The sequence below is a fragment of the Pimephales promelas genome, chromosome 10 (assembly GCF_988280905.1).
Source record: "Pimephales promelas chromosome 10, fPimPro1.hap1.1, whole genome shotgun sequence".
Lineage (NCBI taxonomy): Eukaryota > Metazoa > Chordata > Actinopteri > Cypriniformes > Leuciscidae > Pimephales > Pimephales promelas.
Window position 1 is genome coordinate 35559513 of NC_142778.1, and position 19307 is coordinate 35578819.

General features: G+C 38.4%; 1 protein-coding gene across 1 annotated transcript in view; it reads right to left on the minus strand.

The window, feature by feature from the left end:
- The window catches only part of tiparp (TCDD-inducible poly(ADP-ribose) polymerase), a 40458-nt gene extending 30508 nt beyond the window's left edge, over positions 1 to 9950 (minus strand). The window contains exons 1-3 of the mRNA XM_039684126.2: positions 9784 to 9950; positions 6336 to 6554; positions 2329 to 3170 (exon numbers count right to left, since the gene is read on the minus strand). Of these exons, the coding sequence (XP_039540060.1) occupies positions 2329 to 3146 (818 nt within the window). The 5' untranslated portion in view covers positions 3147 to 3170; positions 6336 to 6554; positions 9784 to 9950. The remainder of the gene's footprint in view (positions 1 to 2328; positions 3171 to 6335; positions 6555 to 9783) is intronic.
- Between the last annotated feature and the right edge of the window lie 9357 nt (positions 9951 to 19307).

The window sequence follows — 19307 nt, forward strand, 5'->3', positions numbered from 1 at the left end:
GACCCAAGCGCACTTCCTTTTCCATACAGATCAGGCTTGGGACCTAACCAACACTCTCACAAACATACAAAAGGGACCTTTTGTTGAAGTTGAAGCAAAAGCCACCACGATTTCAGCTCAGGGACAAAAAGTTGAGGCAATGGTGATGCGGCTGTGTGTGTGCGTGCATAATTGCGCGCGTCTCATTTATTTGCGTGTTTGCGATGTGAGCCCTTCTCTGTCTGAGCGACGAGTGCGTGAGACCGCCTGAGCGCAAGCCGCAGCGAGTGGGAGCGTGTGTGTGTGTGTGTGCGCGTTTGACCCAACTAAGCAGAGGCGGGTCGTGCAAGTTCACGGCTTACAGCTGTCAGTGCGCTTCCACATGTCAGACAAGCCGACAGAAGGCTTATAGGAAAGATGCGATCTCTTAAGCCTAGTTCACACTACGTGATTTTAAGCCCGATTTAAGCCCGATTTGCAAATCGTTGAGTCGCCGACAAGTCAGGGTGTTATCGCGTGCAAATCGCGGGCGATTAGCGGACGATTAACGCTCGCCAATCAGTTAGTGTGAAAGAGCCAACAACGCATCAAAGACAGCTCGCAGACAGCTCGCAGACAGGTCACCGAGCTCAGAAAAATATCTAGCATGCTAGATATCTCGCCCAGTCGCGCGACTCAATCTCAGTGATGTCATGAGTACAGCCAATCATAGCAACGCATGGGTTGAGGACACCAGGTAAATCTTACTTTTTCTTTTTTGCATTTTTTTTTCTCAGAGCAGATCGTCGAGCAAACAGTGTGCAGCACTAGTTTCTGTCTGACGTCCATATTCGCGTGTTGTGTTCTTCTCTGCAGTTTCGCGTCATTTCTGGTTCGTTTTATTGCGTGGTTTTTCGTTACAAAACATGGTTTCTAGACCAGATAGAATCGTGTTGTTGTCAACTCGTTATTTGTTTGATTATTTTCAGGATTTAGACCGTATACTATAGTACTGAAACAGCTCTCATTGAGTCACAAATGATATGCTCTTATCATCCGATCGTGGTTGTATCTCTATGTAGTGCGTTGTTAACTCGTGTAGTGAGTTACCTCCTGTTGTGGATCAATCACGTTGTGTTGTGTGGTGTGAACAGCTAAACAACTTGAATACTCATGATTTCACTGAGAGCAAGTCATGTAGTGTAAACTGCACAGTTCAGCCCGACATTTTAAAATCATGTAGTGTGAACTAGGCTTTAGTCACATTCACCTCATCCACCTCCTGCACACAGGGCAACTTCCTGTTCGGTGTCTACGTCAGTTCACCTCACTGAAAAACAACCGCCTCAGCTGCTTTACTGGTCCCTCTGGTTGGTTTCAGTACGGTTTTAAAGGGATAGTTCACTTTGAAATTAATTTTTTATATGTTTTAGCTTACCTCAAGGGCATCCAAGATGTAGGTGTCTTTGTTTATGCAGTATTTTCCATTTTGATATTTTTAGGTCAAACCGTTATAATGGAGGTCTATGGTCACCACCTTAAAGAGCATGCACAGAGAAGTCCAAATTAAACATGATTTAATGACTCGTAAATGTAAGTACACATTGATGGCCTAAGACACGAAACGAGCGGTTTGTGTGAGAAAACGGACAATATTTATATCGTTTTTACCTCTTGCAATCCAAGTGATCTGAATCAGTTGTTCAATGTCCAACTGAACCGAACTGAATCAGTTCAATGTTACGCCGGAAGTGATCGGTTGCGTGTGACGTCACTCAATATTTACACGGAGATTTCGGAAGTTTTACCTTTTACTAAACATATTTAGATATACCGAAATCGTCTTCCATTGCGGTTTCCCGTATATCTAAATATGTTTAGTGAAAGGTAAAACTTCCGAATTCTCTGTATAAACAAATCACTTCCAGCGCATGCGCAGACCGAAGCGCCCGTGCCGTCAGATCATTTTGTCATGGCTATGATTACAAGAGGTAAAAACGATATAAATACTGTTGGTTTTCTCACACAAACCACTCGTTTCGTGTCTCAGGCCATCAATGTGTACTTACATTTACGAGTCATTAAATCGTGTTTAATTTGGACTTCTCTGTGCATGCTCTTTGAGGTGGTGACCATAGACCTCCATTATAATGGTCTGACCAAAAAATGTCAAAATTGAAAATACTGTGGAAACAAAGACACCTACATCTTGGATGCCCTTGAGGTAAGATAAAACATAGCAAAAATGAATTTCAAAGTGAACTATCCCTTTAAGCACGTCAAACTTGCAGCTAAACCAGATCACAGGCATCTTTTACCAACTACACAAACTTAGCATAAATGATTGAGGGTGAAATCAAAAGCACTTACAGAAACTTAAGTCTGATATGTTCATTGTCTGGGTTGCAATAAAGCCGCTCCAGTTGTTCTTGAGAGTCATCCGATATGCTCTGCCAGATCTGCGTGTCTGCTCGGTGGATTTGCCAGTGGTAAGGTAAAACGGTGTGATGGTGGGCGCAGTCGCTGCCGTAGATGCAGACGCCCTGGAGGAAATCCACACAGATCGATACAGCGTCCGCTTGATGCGTGTGATACTGGAGCTGGGTCAGGAGTTCAAACACTAGATCCAAAGAGGCCTCCTCGCTTTTATCCTGAAAGATCTCGCCCTCTTTGATGGCGAGGCAATTTGCGCCCTGCAAAGTCTCCGCGGTGCAGATGTCATTTAACTTCGACCCCGAAACGACAGAGGAGGGCACCGCCTCGACGCGCTCATTAGCGTCTATGGACACCCGCTGTATATCCGTCACCTTCTGTTCCCCCACGGCTACGTCCGCATCCGCGCTCTCCTCCTCTCCCTCCTCCTCTTCCTCCTTCAGGCACACCTGACTAATCCTCGACTGCTTCTCCACGACAGCGGTGCATATAGTCCTCTGAGGTCGAGACGGGTTACGCGGAACGAACACCCCGTCACCCGACACCAGGGCGTCCGAGTTCAATAACGTGCTTAAAATAGGGTCCTCTAACGCGTGCAGGCATTTGGCACCCAGTTTTCTCTGCGCGTGTTTCTTTTTAAAGTAGGGCTTCACTAGCGGGATCTTGTCGGGGAGCCCCATCCGCTGCTCGGGGAACTCTCCGGTTTCCATGGGGAGAGCTAAAGCGGGCTCAGCGGTGTCTACAGCCTCCTGCATGGCGCGAACACGTCTCCACGACACCTATTCAGAAAACACAGCAACATGAGTAAACGGGTGTTACGTTTAAGTTTTAAAATATGCATTGAGCAACCAGTACAATAATATTTACATTTCGTTTTTATTCAAAGCGACTTACAAATGTGAAACTAACAATTTATAACAAGTACGCAGAATACGTAGGGCTGTCAAGCGATTAATCGCGATTAATCGCATCCAAAATAAAAGTTTGTGTATACATAATATATGTGGGTGCAGTGTGTATAATTATTTTATATAAAAACACACACATGCATGTATATTTAAGAATTTTTTTTTATTTATATATAAAATATTTATATAGAATATAAATTACATATAAATCTATATTATACATGAAAACATTTCTTAAATATATACAAGCATGTGTGTGTATGAAGGCAGGGAGTGAAAACAAAATATGTTTTAAATGTATTTTTTTTTAAAGTTTTAAAATATGCATTAAGCAACCAGTACAATAATATTTACATTTCGTTTTTATTCAAAGCGACTTACAAATGTGAAACTAACAATGTATAACAAGTACGCAGAACACGTAGGGCTGTCAAGCGATTAATCGCATCCAAAATAAAAGTTTGTGTATACATAATATATGTGGGTGCAGTGTGTATAATTATTTTATATAAAAACACACGCATGCATGTATATTTAAAAAAAAATTTTTATTTATATATAATATAAATTACATATAAATCTATATTATACATGAAAACATTTCTTAAATATATACAAGCATGTGTGTGTATTTATATATGAAATAATTATTCACAGTGCACCCACATATATTATGTAAACACAAACTTTTATTTTGGATGCGATTACTCATTCGATTATTCTTTTTAAATAGATATAGAATGTTATATTGCTAAACAGATGCTATTTAGCGGATAAAAGTCGCGTTCACCTACTGTAGCGAGTTGACGCAGCTAAATATCTGTATATCGTATTATCAAAACATTATTTATCACTTACTATAGATTTTAGTCGTCATGCCACTCAACTGATTGTGTGTACACTTGTAGACACTTTGGGTTACATTACTGACTATTTGTTGTAAAACCGACTGCCCAGAAAGTCATTGAATAGTTCACACAATGTTTATTCGTACCATTCTGTCCATTTGTTGCAATGCATACTGTGTATATCACACAACTGCTAAACGATAAAATCGATTATTACACTCTAAAAAATGCTGGGTTGTTTTAACCCAACTTTGGGTCAAATATGGACTAACCCAGCCGTTGGGTTAAATTTTTACATTACATTTTTAACCCAAAATTGGGTTAAAACAACCCAGCATTTTTTAGAGTGTATCTTTAATGAAAATGATCGACAAAGAATTTGATTACTGATCACTTTACAGTAGCGAAAAAAAACAAAAAAAACATTTCTACGGATAAAACACAAAGTGAGCATTATCCAACTTGTCCGAATCACGAGAATGATTCATATTTAGAAATAAAGGTTTAAAAAATATGTAATCATAGTTATGTTGGATATATTGTTGGAGTAGCTCATTAATGACATTCACTATATTTGTTTTCATAGGCATTATATCAAACATTGTTTGCAGGACAGCATGTGGAATAACATTGTCAAAAACATCATATAATACTTGTTGCATTTTTCATCTGATTATTCGGAATAATAATGGATAAATTAACCGATTATGAAAATAATCGTTAGTTGCATCCCAAATATCACGTGACTTGTTTCTCGCGTGCACTTAACATTTCTCAGAGTGTACTAGAGTTTACAATGACACACTCAAACCACCATAAACACATATCTAGTGCGCGCGCAATCAGTTCATTCCTAGACGGGCATTCAGGTGACCGGGCGAAAGATGAAACCTTTCCTTTCTCGAGATGAGAGAGAAAAGTATTAGCGAAACAGAAAGTTTCTTTCAAGACCCCCCCCCCCCCCCTCCCTCCCACTGTAAAAACATGTTTATTACTATGATAGCAACGTCGTAGTTTCCTCCCATTTAATCTACATCCACCATTTCACTCGCTTTAACACACTAAAAATGAACTTACCAATGCAAGTTATGGTTGCGTCGGTGTTACAAGGTAAACATTTAAATACGGTGTAATAATAAAACGACATGTACTTACCACAGCTTTAGGGTTTGTTTTCTAAGTAATCACGCATACTTTTAGTAACAGGACACTAAAATAAATTGTTATAACTTAAATTATCATATTTAAGCGTATTGTGAACATTTAAATACGGTGTAATAATAAAACGACATGTACTTACTACAGCTTTAGGGTTTGTTTTCTATGTAATCACGCATACTTTTAGTAACTGGACACTAAAATAAAGTCTTATAACTTAAATTATCATATTTAAGCGTATTGTAAACATTTAAATACGGTGTAATAATAAAACGACATGTACTTACTACAGCTTTAGGGTTTGTTTTCTAAGTAATCACGCATACTTTTAGTAACTGGACACTAAAATAAAGTGTTATAACTTAAATTATCATATTTAAGCGTATTGTAAACATTTAAATACGGTGTAATAATAAAACGACATGTACTTACTACAGCTTTAGGGTTTGTTTTCTATGTAATCACGCATACTTTTAGTAACTGGACACTAAAATAAAGTCTTATAACTTAAATGATCATATAAGCGTATTTTTCAAAAACAAACGCATCGACATTAAGCAAAAGCAGCGCAGTGTGTATTTAATAATACATGATAGATTGTAAACAAATCCCATGAAATAGCAATATTCGTCTTGTTTGATCGAATTGCATGGTTTAATCGCGCTGCTCCATGCGATAAAATCAGGCAAACGCAAGGCAAGCGCTCTCTCGGGAGTATTTTGATGGCTTGATCTAGATACATGGAGTTGGGAGCGTACGTGCCAGTTGCCAATAGCGGCTCGTTCTAGTTCGCACGTAGTCTGTGTTAAAGCGATCACTGCCCACTGCGGCGCCTGACCCCCGTTCTCACACAAACACACGAGCGAGAGGGATGCGTTAATGCCAAATCCAACACTACACCGCGACCGGGTGCAGGGAGACGATTTATTACAGTCCGTTCGCAATGCAGAAGAAGCGCTCCGTTTCCCCCGCACGCGCGATATAGACATCGATGTTTATATTCCTGTGCTTTCCAAATGTAGGTTAGTACCTGAAAACTTCCCGACTCCTTTAGATGCTACTGTCGAAGCAAGTAGCCCGTCCCGGTGATTCCGCACTCCTCGCTCATATATAGGACAGACAAAGCGTTAATCCACAGAGTGAAGCGTTCGCGTCGGTCTCCAGCAGCGTCTGAGCGGCTCGCAGCTGTTGCAGAACACAGGACTCGCTCGTCCAATCACAGCGCGGCTGGGGCGCAAAATGGGCGGAGCTTGGAAAGGAGGAAAAAAAAAATCAGGAAGTTGCCCGATGCGTGCTTGTGCGTTTTGACTCACCCTTCTAGTTTGCTTACGCCAGAATTCGTCAGGTGTTGTGTTTACTGTATATATGGAGTATATGCCACCGTTTTTTAAAGCATAAGCATCATTTTATAGAGAAATGTGAACAATCAAGTGTCTAAACCTTTAATAGCCATAGCCTATCAAACAAAAGTGGGTTTCTGAAGTGTTTTAAAGGGATAGTCCACCCGTTTTTTGTCTTGTTTTTGTCATTTACTCACCCTCTTGTTGTCCCAAACCTGTATGAGTCATTCTGTTGGACACGAAAGAAGTCATTTTGGTAACCAGGGATTTGATGTTAGTGTTTATTTCCTACTTTGGATGTCAATGGCTACCGTCAACTATCTGGTTACAAACATTCAGCTGTTCAACGGAAACTCATACAGGTTTGGAACAACTTGAGGCAAATTTCATTTTTTGAGTGAACTATCCCCAATAACTGGGTTATAACTAGGTACTAACCCCTTAACCCAGTTACATTATTATAAAACCAGTACTTTCTTGGGTAACTACACTGTAGAAACAAAGTGTAACCAACAAATATTGTACTGGGTTGTTTGACCCACCAGTTGGAAACTCCTGCCACAGATCATTGTAGTGATGTGTCACTGGAATGAGGTGAAAGGTTATTGACTGCATAATGACACAACCTGTTTTCACAGCAAATTACATGCTACTTTACACCCTTCTTCAGACGAGACAAACTGCAACTGAATTCTGAAACAAGCAACCCACACAATTCAGGACAGTAGATACGCACTTGACCAGTAGGACCAGTCGTCATTCCAAATAAATATTGTCTGCATTGAAAAATCATATGCCTTTGAAAGGAGTAAAAATGTGCAATTGCATGGCTACGCCTCTGTGACCAAGTTCACATTGTACCTCGCCCAAAACACGTTCAGTATCTTGTGTATAGACATGTCGGTACGAGCCCTCCCTCACAGAGGAATCTACAGGGAACTGGAGTGACGTGTGTGTGTTCTCATGGCTCTGCCCCTGTGAACCGATCTGTTCTTGACAATCATCATTCGCCCTTTTGGCTTTTAAAATCTGACATATCCTGACAGAAAAAAGCCAACGACTCCAAAACGATTACCGTGTACCAAAAAATATATATAATGTTAAAACAAAACATATTAAAAAGCATAATTACACCACAGTGTGTTCCATCGCGGAATGGGATAAGCTAATAATGCATAATTACCGTACGGATTAAAATGGAACTGGTGCTTATTAATTTGGACTTTATGTGCCACTGAATGTAGGTCGTCCTTGACACTGTAAACACACAAAATAAGGGCATTATCTCTCAATAAGTGGCAAACCGTTCACACTGAATGCGGTTTTGCCTTTCACTGCACTTCCGTGTGAACGTAAGCATTTCTAAACGCAAAACCCGTTCTGTGTGAACAGCCCTAGGCGATCGTGTATTTTAAAGCACTGCAAAAGACACGAGGGATAGACTCTATTTAAAGGAGTCCATGTTACAGTGTTAAGTTCTGAGTAACTACTTGTATTACGGGGTTAGGGTTTGGTTAGTTGCAAGTAATTTATAGCTGACTAACATGTAACAAGGGCATTGTGAAATAATGAGTTAATTTGTAATAATTAATTACATGTTCTTACTTTACGCTTACGGTTAAGGTTAGAGTTTGGTTTTGGGTTAGTTGCTTGTAATAGCTGCACAATTTACTGTTACTACTATAGAAAATGCATGTAACATGTAACTATATACCCTTAAAATAAAGTGGTGGTACTTTTTTACTTTACAGTCCTGTTCCCCATGTACAGAGTTGTACTAGTTGTATGTACTTACTTATTATAGTTATTACAATAACGGCATAACAACTAGTTACTAACGCTAAACCTACCCCTTTATATTACAGTGTCCTTGTTACATGTTACTGTAGTAATAACTATAAATTATGCATAATTACATGCAACTAAACCTCAAGCTCAAAACTTGAATGCATAATTACACTGTAACACGGACACCTTAAAATAAAGTGTAACCCTAAACTCATGTAGGTACCTTACATTAACCAGTACTTTCTTAGAAGTACATGTAAGTGCACATACTGTAAAATAAAGTGCAATCAATAAAGTGAAAACACATCTGTCAGATAAAAAAGGTACAAAAGCTGTTACCGGGGCTGTACCTTTTCAAAAGGTACACTTTCGTACCTAAAGGCTGCATATTGGTACCTTAATGGTACATATTAGCACCTAAAATGTACATTTTAACACCTGAAATGTTCATACCAGCACCTAAAATGTACATATTAGCACCTAAAATCTTCATATTAGCACCTGAAATGTAAATATTAGCACCTGAAATGTACATATTAGCATCTGAAATGTTCATATTAGCACCAAAAATGTTCATATTAGCACCAAAAATCTTCATATTAGCACCTAAAATCTTCATATTAGCACCTAAAATCTTCATATTAGCACCTAAAATGTATATATTAGTACCTGAAATGTAAATATTAGCACCTAAAATGTATATATTAGCACCTGAAATGTAAATATTAGCACCTAAAATGTTCATACTAGCACCTAAAATGCTCATATTAGCACCTAAAATGCTCATATTAGCACCTAAAATGTACATATTAGCACCTGAAATGTAAATATTAGCACCGGAAATGTACATATTAGCACCTATAATGGACAAAAGTTTACCTTTTGTAAAGGTACAGCCCCAGTGACAGCTTTTGTACCTTTTTTCTGAGAGTGTAATGTAAAAAGTCGCAACTAAGTATAGAAATAAATATCAAAAATATCGGGTGAAATATCAGCCCGTTCTCATCCCAATGCGTCATATACTGACGGTTTTGCCAATGCGTATACAGCCAACGCACATGGCACCCTTTACCGTCAACATGAGACGCAGATACATATGGGGCAGAAGGCGCCTCCAAGTGGTGTAACCCTAACACTACCCCAGACCTAAACCTACCATAATCGAAGCGTGTTGTATTGACGCTAAAGGGTGCCATGTGTGTTGGATGTCTACGCATAGGCAAAAATGTCGTATATGACGCCTTGGGATGAGAATGCGTTGGAAATAAACTTGTAAGCATTTTTTGGGGAATCGAACAATATAAGTTGAAAATGAGCATTATTCTTGGATATATCTTTTACCAAGCTTACCGTTTCCATGTCTGCTTGAAGGATGTCTGAGACTCCGACCTCGTGACCTTGTCCTTGTTGAAGGCATGCGTGTGTGAATGACTGCTTGAGGATTTTCTCTTCAGGCCTGGGCTTTCAGTGGGGGGTTTATGAAAAGAGGTGGAGATTGAAAGGGCAGGTGGCGGTGGCAGAGCTGACCAAAACAAAACAAAAAAAAAAGCTTCCGTAGTGATTTATCCCGGAGAGGACAGGAAGGAGGGAACAATACCCTGTTCTTGAGTTTCTGCTCTCTCTCTCTCTCTCCCTCCCTCTCTCATATGCACATGACCAGGTCACCCAGTGTGCACTCACAATGTGCTGATCAAAGCCCTGGTTTGATCTGCCCGGCTCTTGTTGGGGCCACCAGGGATGCAGGAAAATTGAGGCTAAAGGTCGCCTGAAACATCTTCAGAGCCAAAGTCATGTATCTGTTTCTCCCTCCTCTTTTTCATCTGGATGAAGGTTTCTGTTACGCCCTGATCTGCTACTAACATTCTTTATCTATATTTTAGTGAAGCGAAAGAGCAAAAGTCTCAGATCAGTGCAAAAGGGCACATTTCTATTGAGCAGCAAAGACGGCAGATGGACATGAGCCAACATGTAGCGTTAAGTAGCAGAGGAAAAGAACAGGAATTTTAATGACCCTGCGAAAACCCGCCCAGCAGGTTGTCATCTCACAAATGCCACAGACGTCTCTGAGAGAAGTGTTAAAGAAGCTGGCCAAATCAATTAGGAACCTGAAACCGAACAGTGCATTCTCCTGATGATTCAAATCACGTTCACACGTTTCAAGATCAGCAGCTCAGTTTTATAACAGCTGACGGTGACGCCGCTGGAACGAACCATGAAATAACAAGCATCCGAAAAGAACGACACATTAAAGGAGTAGTTCACTTTTCAAAAAAACTTTTGCTGATAATTTACTCGCCCCCATGTCATCCAAGATGTCCACGTCTTTCTTTCTTCAGTCGAAAAGAAATTAAGGTTTTTGATGAAAACATTCCAGGATTTTCTCCATATAATGGACTTCAATGTCTAAAAGACACTTTCAGTACAAACTGCAAACTGTTCAAAGGGCTTTAAACGATTCCAGACGATGAATAAGGGTCTTATCTAGCGAAACGATCGCTCATTTAATAAATAAATAACAAAGTTCTGTGATGCGCGTTCGTGACTCTCCTGTTCGAACTTGTTTATCAAAATGAACGAATCTTTTTCAAAGTCATTTGGTTCATTCAACCAACGAAACGTACGAATCGATTCAGAAAAAGATTTGTTCAGTTTGATAAGCTTTATAAGCTCAAATGGTCGCCTTGCTCTGTTCGGTGTTGTGTTTGTGACTCTCCTGTTCGAACGCGTTTATCAGAACGAATCTTTTTCCGAGTCAATTCGTTCGTTGAATGAACCAAATGACTCGGAAAAAAATTTGTTTATTTTGATAAACGCGTTCGAACAGGAGAGTCACAAACGTGCGTCACAGAACAGAGCAAGGCGAACATTTGTCATTTGGACCTTGAACCGTTTGGTTTCCATTGAAGTCCAGTATATGGAGAAAATCCTGGAATGTTTTCATCAAAAACATTAATTTCTTCTCGACTGAAGAAAGAAAGACATGGACATCTTGGATGACAATGGGGGTGAGTAAATTATCAACAAAAGCTTTTTCAAAAGTGAACTCCTTTAACCCATGCAATAAAAGACAAACCTGCTATCTAACCAGAGGTGTTGTAAAATATCCATAGAAACCTACAGAGAGGAAAACACAAACTCATTTAGGTCTAGACATGTGACTAGTCACTATACCAGTGCTTGTTTGAGGAAAAGCCACGACACCTTGACTTTCATTTCTCCATATGTGCCGTCATAAAGACACTCAGTGACTACAACCATTGATATAAACATTAAACACGAGTCTGCTTTCCTTTCTCTAGCGCAGGGAGGCTGTATAGGGGTCTTAAGTTTCCTTTCTGTCCCCCGGGTGAATAAGGGGGCCCTATGTTAGTCTGTGTTCATGACTAGTCTCCTGTGACAGGGGTTGCAGTACGTGGATCGCTTTCCCCGTCATCCACAAGGAATGTTTCTCTTACACCACGACGAGTAGCTCGGTCAATAAACACATATACAGGCTCTGCTTGTCAGCCTGATATGCTGTGGTTTGAGCAAGGTCAACTTCACTTAAAATATAACTGAGAAATAACATTCTCGTCCAGACATTGTCCCCGGGAATAAGGATGCGTTTATCTGTCCGGGCTTCTCTGAAATGAGATTGACAGATGCAGTGCTATTCGGGGACTGAATGTCTCCTGTTTTAGAAATCTGAGGCATTTCTTTCTGACTCTTTATATCGCCTCTATATAACAACAAATAAATAATGGACACAGCAGAAACCAAAAGATGTGAAGTACTGTAAAATATAATCCTGTAAAAAACGGTAAACTACTGGTAGCTATGGTTGCCAGCATCATACGGTAAAAATACGGTGTTGCTGTTTTTGAAATTAACAGCTAAATACCATATTGTCAACTACAGTACACTGTAAAAAAATAATCATGTAAAAAACCGGTAAACTACTGGCAGCTGTGGTTGCCAGCATCATACGGTAAAAATACGGTGTGTTACTGTTTTTGAAATTAACAGCTAAATACCATATTGTCAACTACAGTACACTGTAAAAAAATAATCCTGTAAAAAAAAAAACGGTAAACTTAACTACTGGCAGCTGTGGTTGCCAGCATCATACGGTAAAAATACGGTGTGTTACTGTTTTAAAATTAACAGCTAAATACCGCATTGCCAGCTACAGTATAAAACTTTAATTTAACAGCTATATAACACACAAACAGTAACACACCGTATAGTTGGCAACCACAGCTGCCAGTAGTTTACTGTTTTTTACAGTGTTGATACAAATTTTTGGGATGAAGCAAAGAAACTATATTCCAGTATTTCCTGGAAAGGAAACGGATTCATTAAATCCACGGTATAAAGGAACCTGAATAAACCCCAGATGGACAAAAAATGATTTGTCGCCATAGCAAAGTTTTCTGGTTGCTTCCTTTTCATAATGGTGCACACTGACCGCAGGTTTCGACCGATTCAGGAATATGTATTTTTGTTTCTTTTGGACTGGGGATTAGGAACTGACACATGTTATGATTTAACAGAATAAATGTAATGATCACAAGATGAAACCAACATAATCAGTGCCTGATGCATCCTGTGACCTCTTATGAAACGGTTAGTCTCCATCACATGGCTTTATATACAGAACTAATTAGAGCGGCTGTCAGGTCAGGAGAGGAGTAATTTAATAACACAGAAGCACATCTGACAGACACACACCTCTTGAGTCCTGAAGGATTGCATCACACAAAGCATGATCAACAAGCGAGGTCAACATGTTCCAGGACACCAATTGGAGAAAACAACCCTGCCATCTATTGGTGACTCTGGGTCTCATGTGAGCGTGGAAAAACAATCAATAATGTGAAACGTTTCACATCCTGCTCTAACCCATCTAACCACAACCAGGAAACATCTAATAGCCGGTTATAAATCCTGAAAAAAACTATTTCGGTTGGATTTGGAAATGCACTGCTTCACTCTGAAAAATGCTGGGTTGTTTTTCAACCCATTTTTTGGGTCAACCAAACCGTTGTTTCAATTTTTTAATTACATGTTTAACCCAATTCAATTTATTTTTAATCATTATACAGAAAAAAAAATGAGATTTGTTATCACAACATTTTTTCTTTTGTCAAATCAACTCAAATCATTTATGTAGTTCAGATTACATAAAATTTTGAGTTTCTCCTTCACTCAATTTTTTCATTTTAATGAACTTAACATTTTAAGGCAACCAATTTTTTAAGTTAAACCAAACAATTTTTTTTTTTTACAGTGAATAACCAAAAAAAAAAAGGTTTAGGCTGAAGCCTATGCCTATTATTCCCACTTTTTGTACATAATTACTCAATTAGCAGCACTTTTCTCTCTGGATTTAACTTTCAAAATAAACTTACATTTACTAAGAACATTTCCAAGATATTCATACATGATTACAAAGGTGTACATCTCAGACATTATTTCAATGGTTTACATATAACGTAAACAAATTAATCATATTGAGTTTTATAATTATTTATCACCTTGTTTTTAAATTACAGACTGAAGTACACAATTTTAATTCCTTGTCACAATTATTCCATAAAGTACTCCTAAACAGATATGCATCTATTTTTTCTATTAGTTCTTGCTCTTACTTTTTTAAACATACACATTCCTCTTGGTTTATACTGACTTTCTCTTATGACTAATATGCCAACGTTCGGGTTTGTTCATATTTGACCCAAACATGGGATTTTTTTAGAGTGAAGCACTGCATTTCCGAATCCAACCAAAATAGTATTTTTCAAGATTTATAACCAGTATTTCATGACTCTTGTGTCTTGAGAACGATATTAATGTGCAGGAAACCTGTTGGAGGATGAAAGGGAACGTAATTCCAAGAAAGCGCTAACAGGATAAAGATGCTCCAGCTACTGGCACGTAAAGTAAAGAAAGTGTAGGATATGCAGCTGCTTATAACAGACTCGAGCCATCTCCATCTGGTGTGCACATGTACCTGGGCGTGGGCTTTTAGCCTCAAAGGTGCTAGAGCCAAACTCAAGAAAAAGAAATTCTGGAATTTCATCATTCTCCAAATTTGTCTGAAATTAAAAATGGGTTCATAAAAGATCAAATAAAAGGTCCACCATTAATATCCATGTGCATCTAACCACGTCTCCTTTGTCATGCTTTTGAGGACTGGGTTCCTCAAGTGGTACTTCACCCCCCTCTCTCCACATCCCACAATATCTGGCTCCCAGGTTTCCTCTCTGCCACACACACTTTTATGGAAACACACCCACGTCCCACGCATGCACTTCTCACTTCCTATTCACTAATCTCACATATTCACACAAACACTGAATTATAATGGGAACTGCTGCCCGACTCAAAAACTCGTAACATCTTTTTAAACCTGTATCCACATTAAAATACATCTAATGAGATCATCTTATAATAGCTGATCTCTTTTCTCATGTTACCGGCGTAACACCGCCCCATTAGTGACCCACTTTAATTATGGGAGTGATTCTGTGGTCAGATGCAACCAATTTTGGATAGAATATAAAATATGTATGGAGATAGTAGCAACACCAAAATTGAACATTGCCTGTACACTGTAAAAATTAATACAGCTTTATCTAATCAATAAAGTTGTGGCAGCAGATTACAATCGATATTATTAATTAAATTGAACAAATTAGAATTGAGTAATAATTAATCAAATTATTCCTTAAAAGTGAACCATTTAAAATGAGTAAAGTTTACACCAAAAAAATTAAATATCTGAATAACAGAGAGACATGATCAAAGATTAATTAAGAACTGTTTATTTTAGAAATTTTGTAAGTTTTACTCATTTTAAATGGTTAACTTTTAAGGAATTAATTTGATTAATTATTACTCAATTCTATTGTTAAATTGGATTAATGATATTGCTTGTAATCTGTTTTCACAATTTTTTTGATTAGATAAAGCGCATTCATTTTTACAGTGTATAATCCCATGTAGAGATAATGATTCACAATAAGTGTATTAATACAATCCCATATTTTAACTATTTTAAAACGGAAAACTAAATATAAAATAAATTGGGATAATTGACACCTTATTTGAGGCATTTCTGGAAAGCCGGATGATCAAAGAAAGACCCATGTACATTTTATTTAAAAAAAACTTAATATACAGTGAAACCCTTGTTTTGAATCTTATTGTAATTCATTTTTACTGCATAATAAAAATATTTGTTGTAACTAGATCGAATTAGGTAGTTGGAAAATGCATGATTCTGATCCTATTAAAAAAATTACTGTTATTACTGGTCAGATTTGATTACGTGTTCTCACAGGGTGGTTTCCGAGTAAATATCAACCACTCTATCTTAATCGAAATTGATACATTTCTGAAGTCTCTAAGATTGATTAAAAACAAGAAAAGTGACAGATTCTTGAAATATTATGATGATATTTTATATCAAATATATTTTATATATTTTCAATACCACTGATGCATAAGGTTTCCTCTATGTATGTCTTTTATTTTATTTATTTATTTATTCTTATTTTTTTCTTTATATATGTGAAACGTTATATATACTTGACATAACATGTCAGAGTTCTATGTGTTTTGTGCTTTGTACGTGCTTGTTATTTGATGCATATTCAAAAAAAAAAAAAAAAAATATCAACCACTCCGGAGTCCAGAAGGACAGGGAGGATCAAGTTTGGGAGGAGAACCTTGAGAACATGAGCAAGGTCAATACATGAGTATGAGTATGACACACATTTCAAAGCACATCAACTCAAGGTCTTTCCCCTCAATGCAGCGGATAATGAACACAACTCTCATTCATCATTGTGCACATGCCAAGCTGTATTCATGGAGTGCACTTAACAGTCTACAGCAATTAAGAGGGAGTGGTGCGTCATTAATCCGTGGTGTTGATTCACCGCGAGCAAATGTGACATACAAGCTCGATCGCATTTAGCTTGCTCGAACCAGTGTAGCTAATCTTTCAAACGTGGAAGAGGGAATTTTAAATGCAGCCCGAGTGAATTATTATAAATATATCACATCTGGACATACAAACCTATTGAAAAAACTCATTAAACACAGCGCTACATTAAAAAGAGTAACGTTAGACTAAATTAGAAGATTGACAGACTGAAAGAGACTGTTGATTGTATTTACGCTTCCTAATTCATACAAGTTGTGTTCATTTGTGGGGATTATTATGATTATAACCCATAAACTTTTGTTATCCATAGACGTATTGTCTGCAATAATCAAAACAAGTCAATAGAGGGTTTTCACCGACGTCACATTCAGGGCGGTAACCCGGATGAGCGGTCATTATGGAGGCACTCGGATGTAAACAACAGCATGGATTGCACTGTTTATGTACTACTGAACACATTGTTACACTAAAAAAACACAGAAAACCCCGTGGTAGGGGCGAAATCATATAGAGAAGGACTTACCAAGCAGGAGAGAGCACAATATTTGGACAAACTGTGGCAAAGGTCCGAACGAAATAGCTTCTCTAGCCCGTAACGTTACTGCAGTTCTTCCTTCTATTTCTTATCCCGACATAGGCTATGCTCAGATTGTCAGTCCAAAAAGCACATGAAATCCGTTTCAAGCTACATCCATATGTGGTTTGAAATCCTATTCAAATACCAGGACATAGGCCTATGCCTCAGTCTGAACGATCGGATTTTGGGTGGTATGCGACTCTTACACGCTACATAAAATGTAAACATCGGATACAAAGATAATCTGGTTTGGACTGAAAGTGTGAATGTAGCCATTGTTAATACGTTTAGCCATAGTCAAAGCTTCATTTACACATGTGGCTGATGAGCTGATTCTGTGCCTCTCAACCACAAAAGCCGTCTTTCATCATTTTTTTGCAGTCTTCTCTTTAACTTTTGGCAGTCTATAGAACTCAAAAGGTATTTTCCCGATGCGACCGATTAGTATAGACCAAAACTCGACCATTTTTCAGCAGAAATAATCAGCCAAATTTGCGAGTCCGTTCAATTCAATGGCATTGTTTATGTTCTGTGCCTCCAAAATGGCCGACTTCCGGATTGATGACGTGTCGCGTCGTGAAAACCCTTTATGAAAAAATCATTGGGACTCTTCTCACATTCCCGGGTTCACATAGCCTTCAGTCTCTCTCTCTTTCATGTGTATATGTTCACCAAACCCTTGTTCACTCAAACTCACTATTGATTTATGTCATGTTTACCTCTCCAAACCGGTCTCTTGCCAAATGAAGTCACAATAAATCTGTATGAGAAATGCATCTGCTTTTGCACAATATGTGTTTGTTCAGCGTATTGAGCTCTCGCACAACCATGGGTTGTTCTTTCCTCTTGTGTCTTCAAAGATGCACAAACGGTGAAGTCATTCTGGGCACACAGACTTTGAAGGCCAGAATGTCAAGCTAACTTATTTCCTCCTCATTCTGTCTCTTTTTCAGTCTATTCTTAGATGAAAAGGTCAATTTTAAAGTCCAAGAAGTTGTTTTATTAGGATTTAACCCTCCACGTCCGCTTTTGTTGGAGTTCCTGCTGTGTTGTTTTTGCTTTTTTGAGTGGTCACACCAAGTGTGTTTTCCCATCTCCCGTGTTCTTCACACGCAGGGTTGGCGCTACACAAAACGCAGTGACCTTTCAGATGCAGATGGACGAACGAGCTTTCCTCTCCTGCCAAAATGTCAACGTCTTGAGTTTTTCTTTCCCTCTCTTTTGGTTGTTTGCTTTTGCAAGCGGCCTTGGCAGGGCGCTGTGACCCTCGAGCCTTTGGCCTCAGGATAAACATGTGCTCTGTGCTTTTCAACAGCATTATGACCAAAACAAAAAAGCCTTTTCAGACTCTTATATAGACTTCCATTGCAGGACACATTGGCTAATATAATCGCTTATCAGTAGTGTTTATAAGGCGAGCATCTGTTACTAATGTCCATAATGAGACAAACCCCACTAAGTAAACTTAGCAAAATATTAAACGTATTAACTCACTGAAAAATGTGCCGTTTCTTGAGAATAGGTGTGCGATTTGATGATAATACAGCCGAACCACCTTGATAAAACAGTCACTAGCAACTTATTAAACAATCTTGTTTAATAATGTATTGGATGTATTGCAAAACACACTGATTTGAATTGAGGAAACCGATTACCTCACTTGAACCAATAGCCTTCTGTCATAGGCAAACAGACACAGAATGGCACTATTCTCAGATATCATATCTCAGAGTATAAACACATGTTTGGCAAGGAGGGATAATGAAGTCCTTCCTTGTCATATTTCATCTAGAAGCGAAATTAAAATGTGTTAAAGGGATAGTTCACACAGAAATGAACATTTCTTCCTTCTTTGCTAAACACAAAGAAAGATATTTTGAAAAATGTTTCACTTTTGGGGCACCATTTATATTATGGAAGTCAACAGTCCCCTCAAAACTGAAACATTCTTCAAAATATCTTTATTCAGCAACGTTGTTGATTTGACTGACTGAGCTGATTTATTGATGAATTAACTCATTTCATGATTGATGATCTTTACACATTGACTGATTTCCCCTGAATAATGACTGTTTACTATCGTCTTTTTAGAGATTGAACTTTGTTTGCACCACTGAATCATTATTATTGCACTGTTTATTCCTGTACAGCTGCTCTGAAGCAATCTGTATTGTATAAAGCTCTATATAAATAAAGGTGACTTGATTTTGAAATAGTCAAAAAACACACGCCCCAGATCTAAAAAGGGCAAGAGGATCAACAAGCAAGACAAAACACACAACATTGTCATCATATGAAGCTTGTAAAGTCGTGATCTTTCAGATCAAAGCACCGTCACATTTCTGGCTGCCGTTGAACAGATCC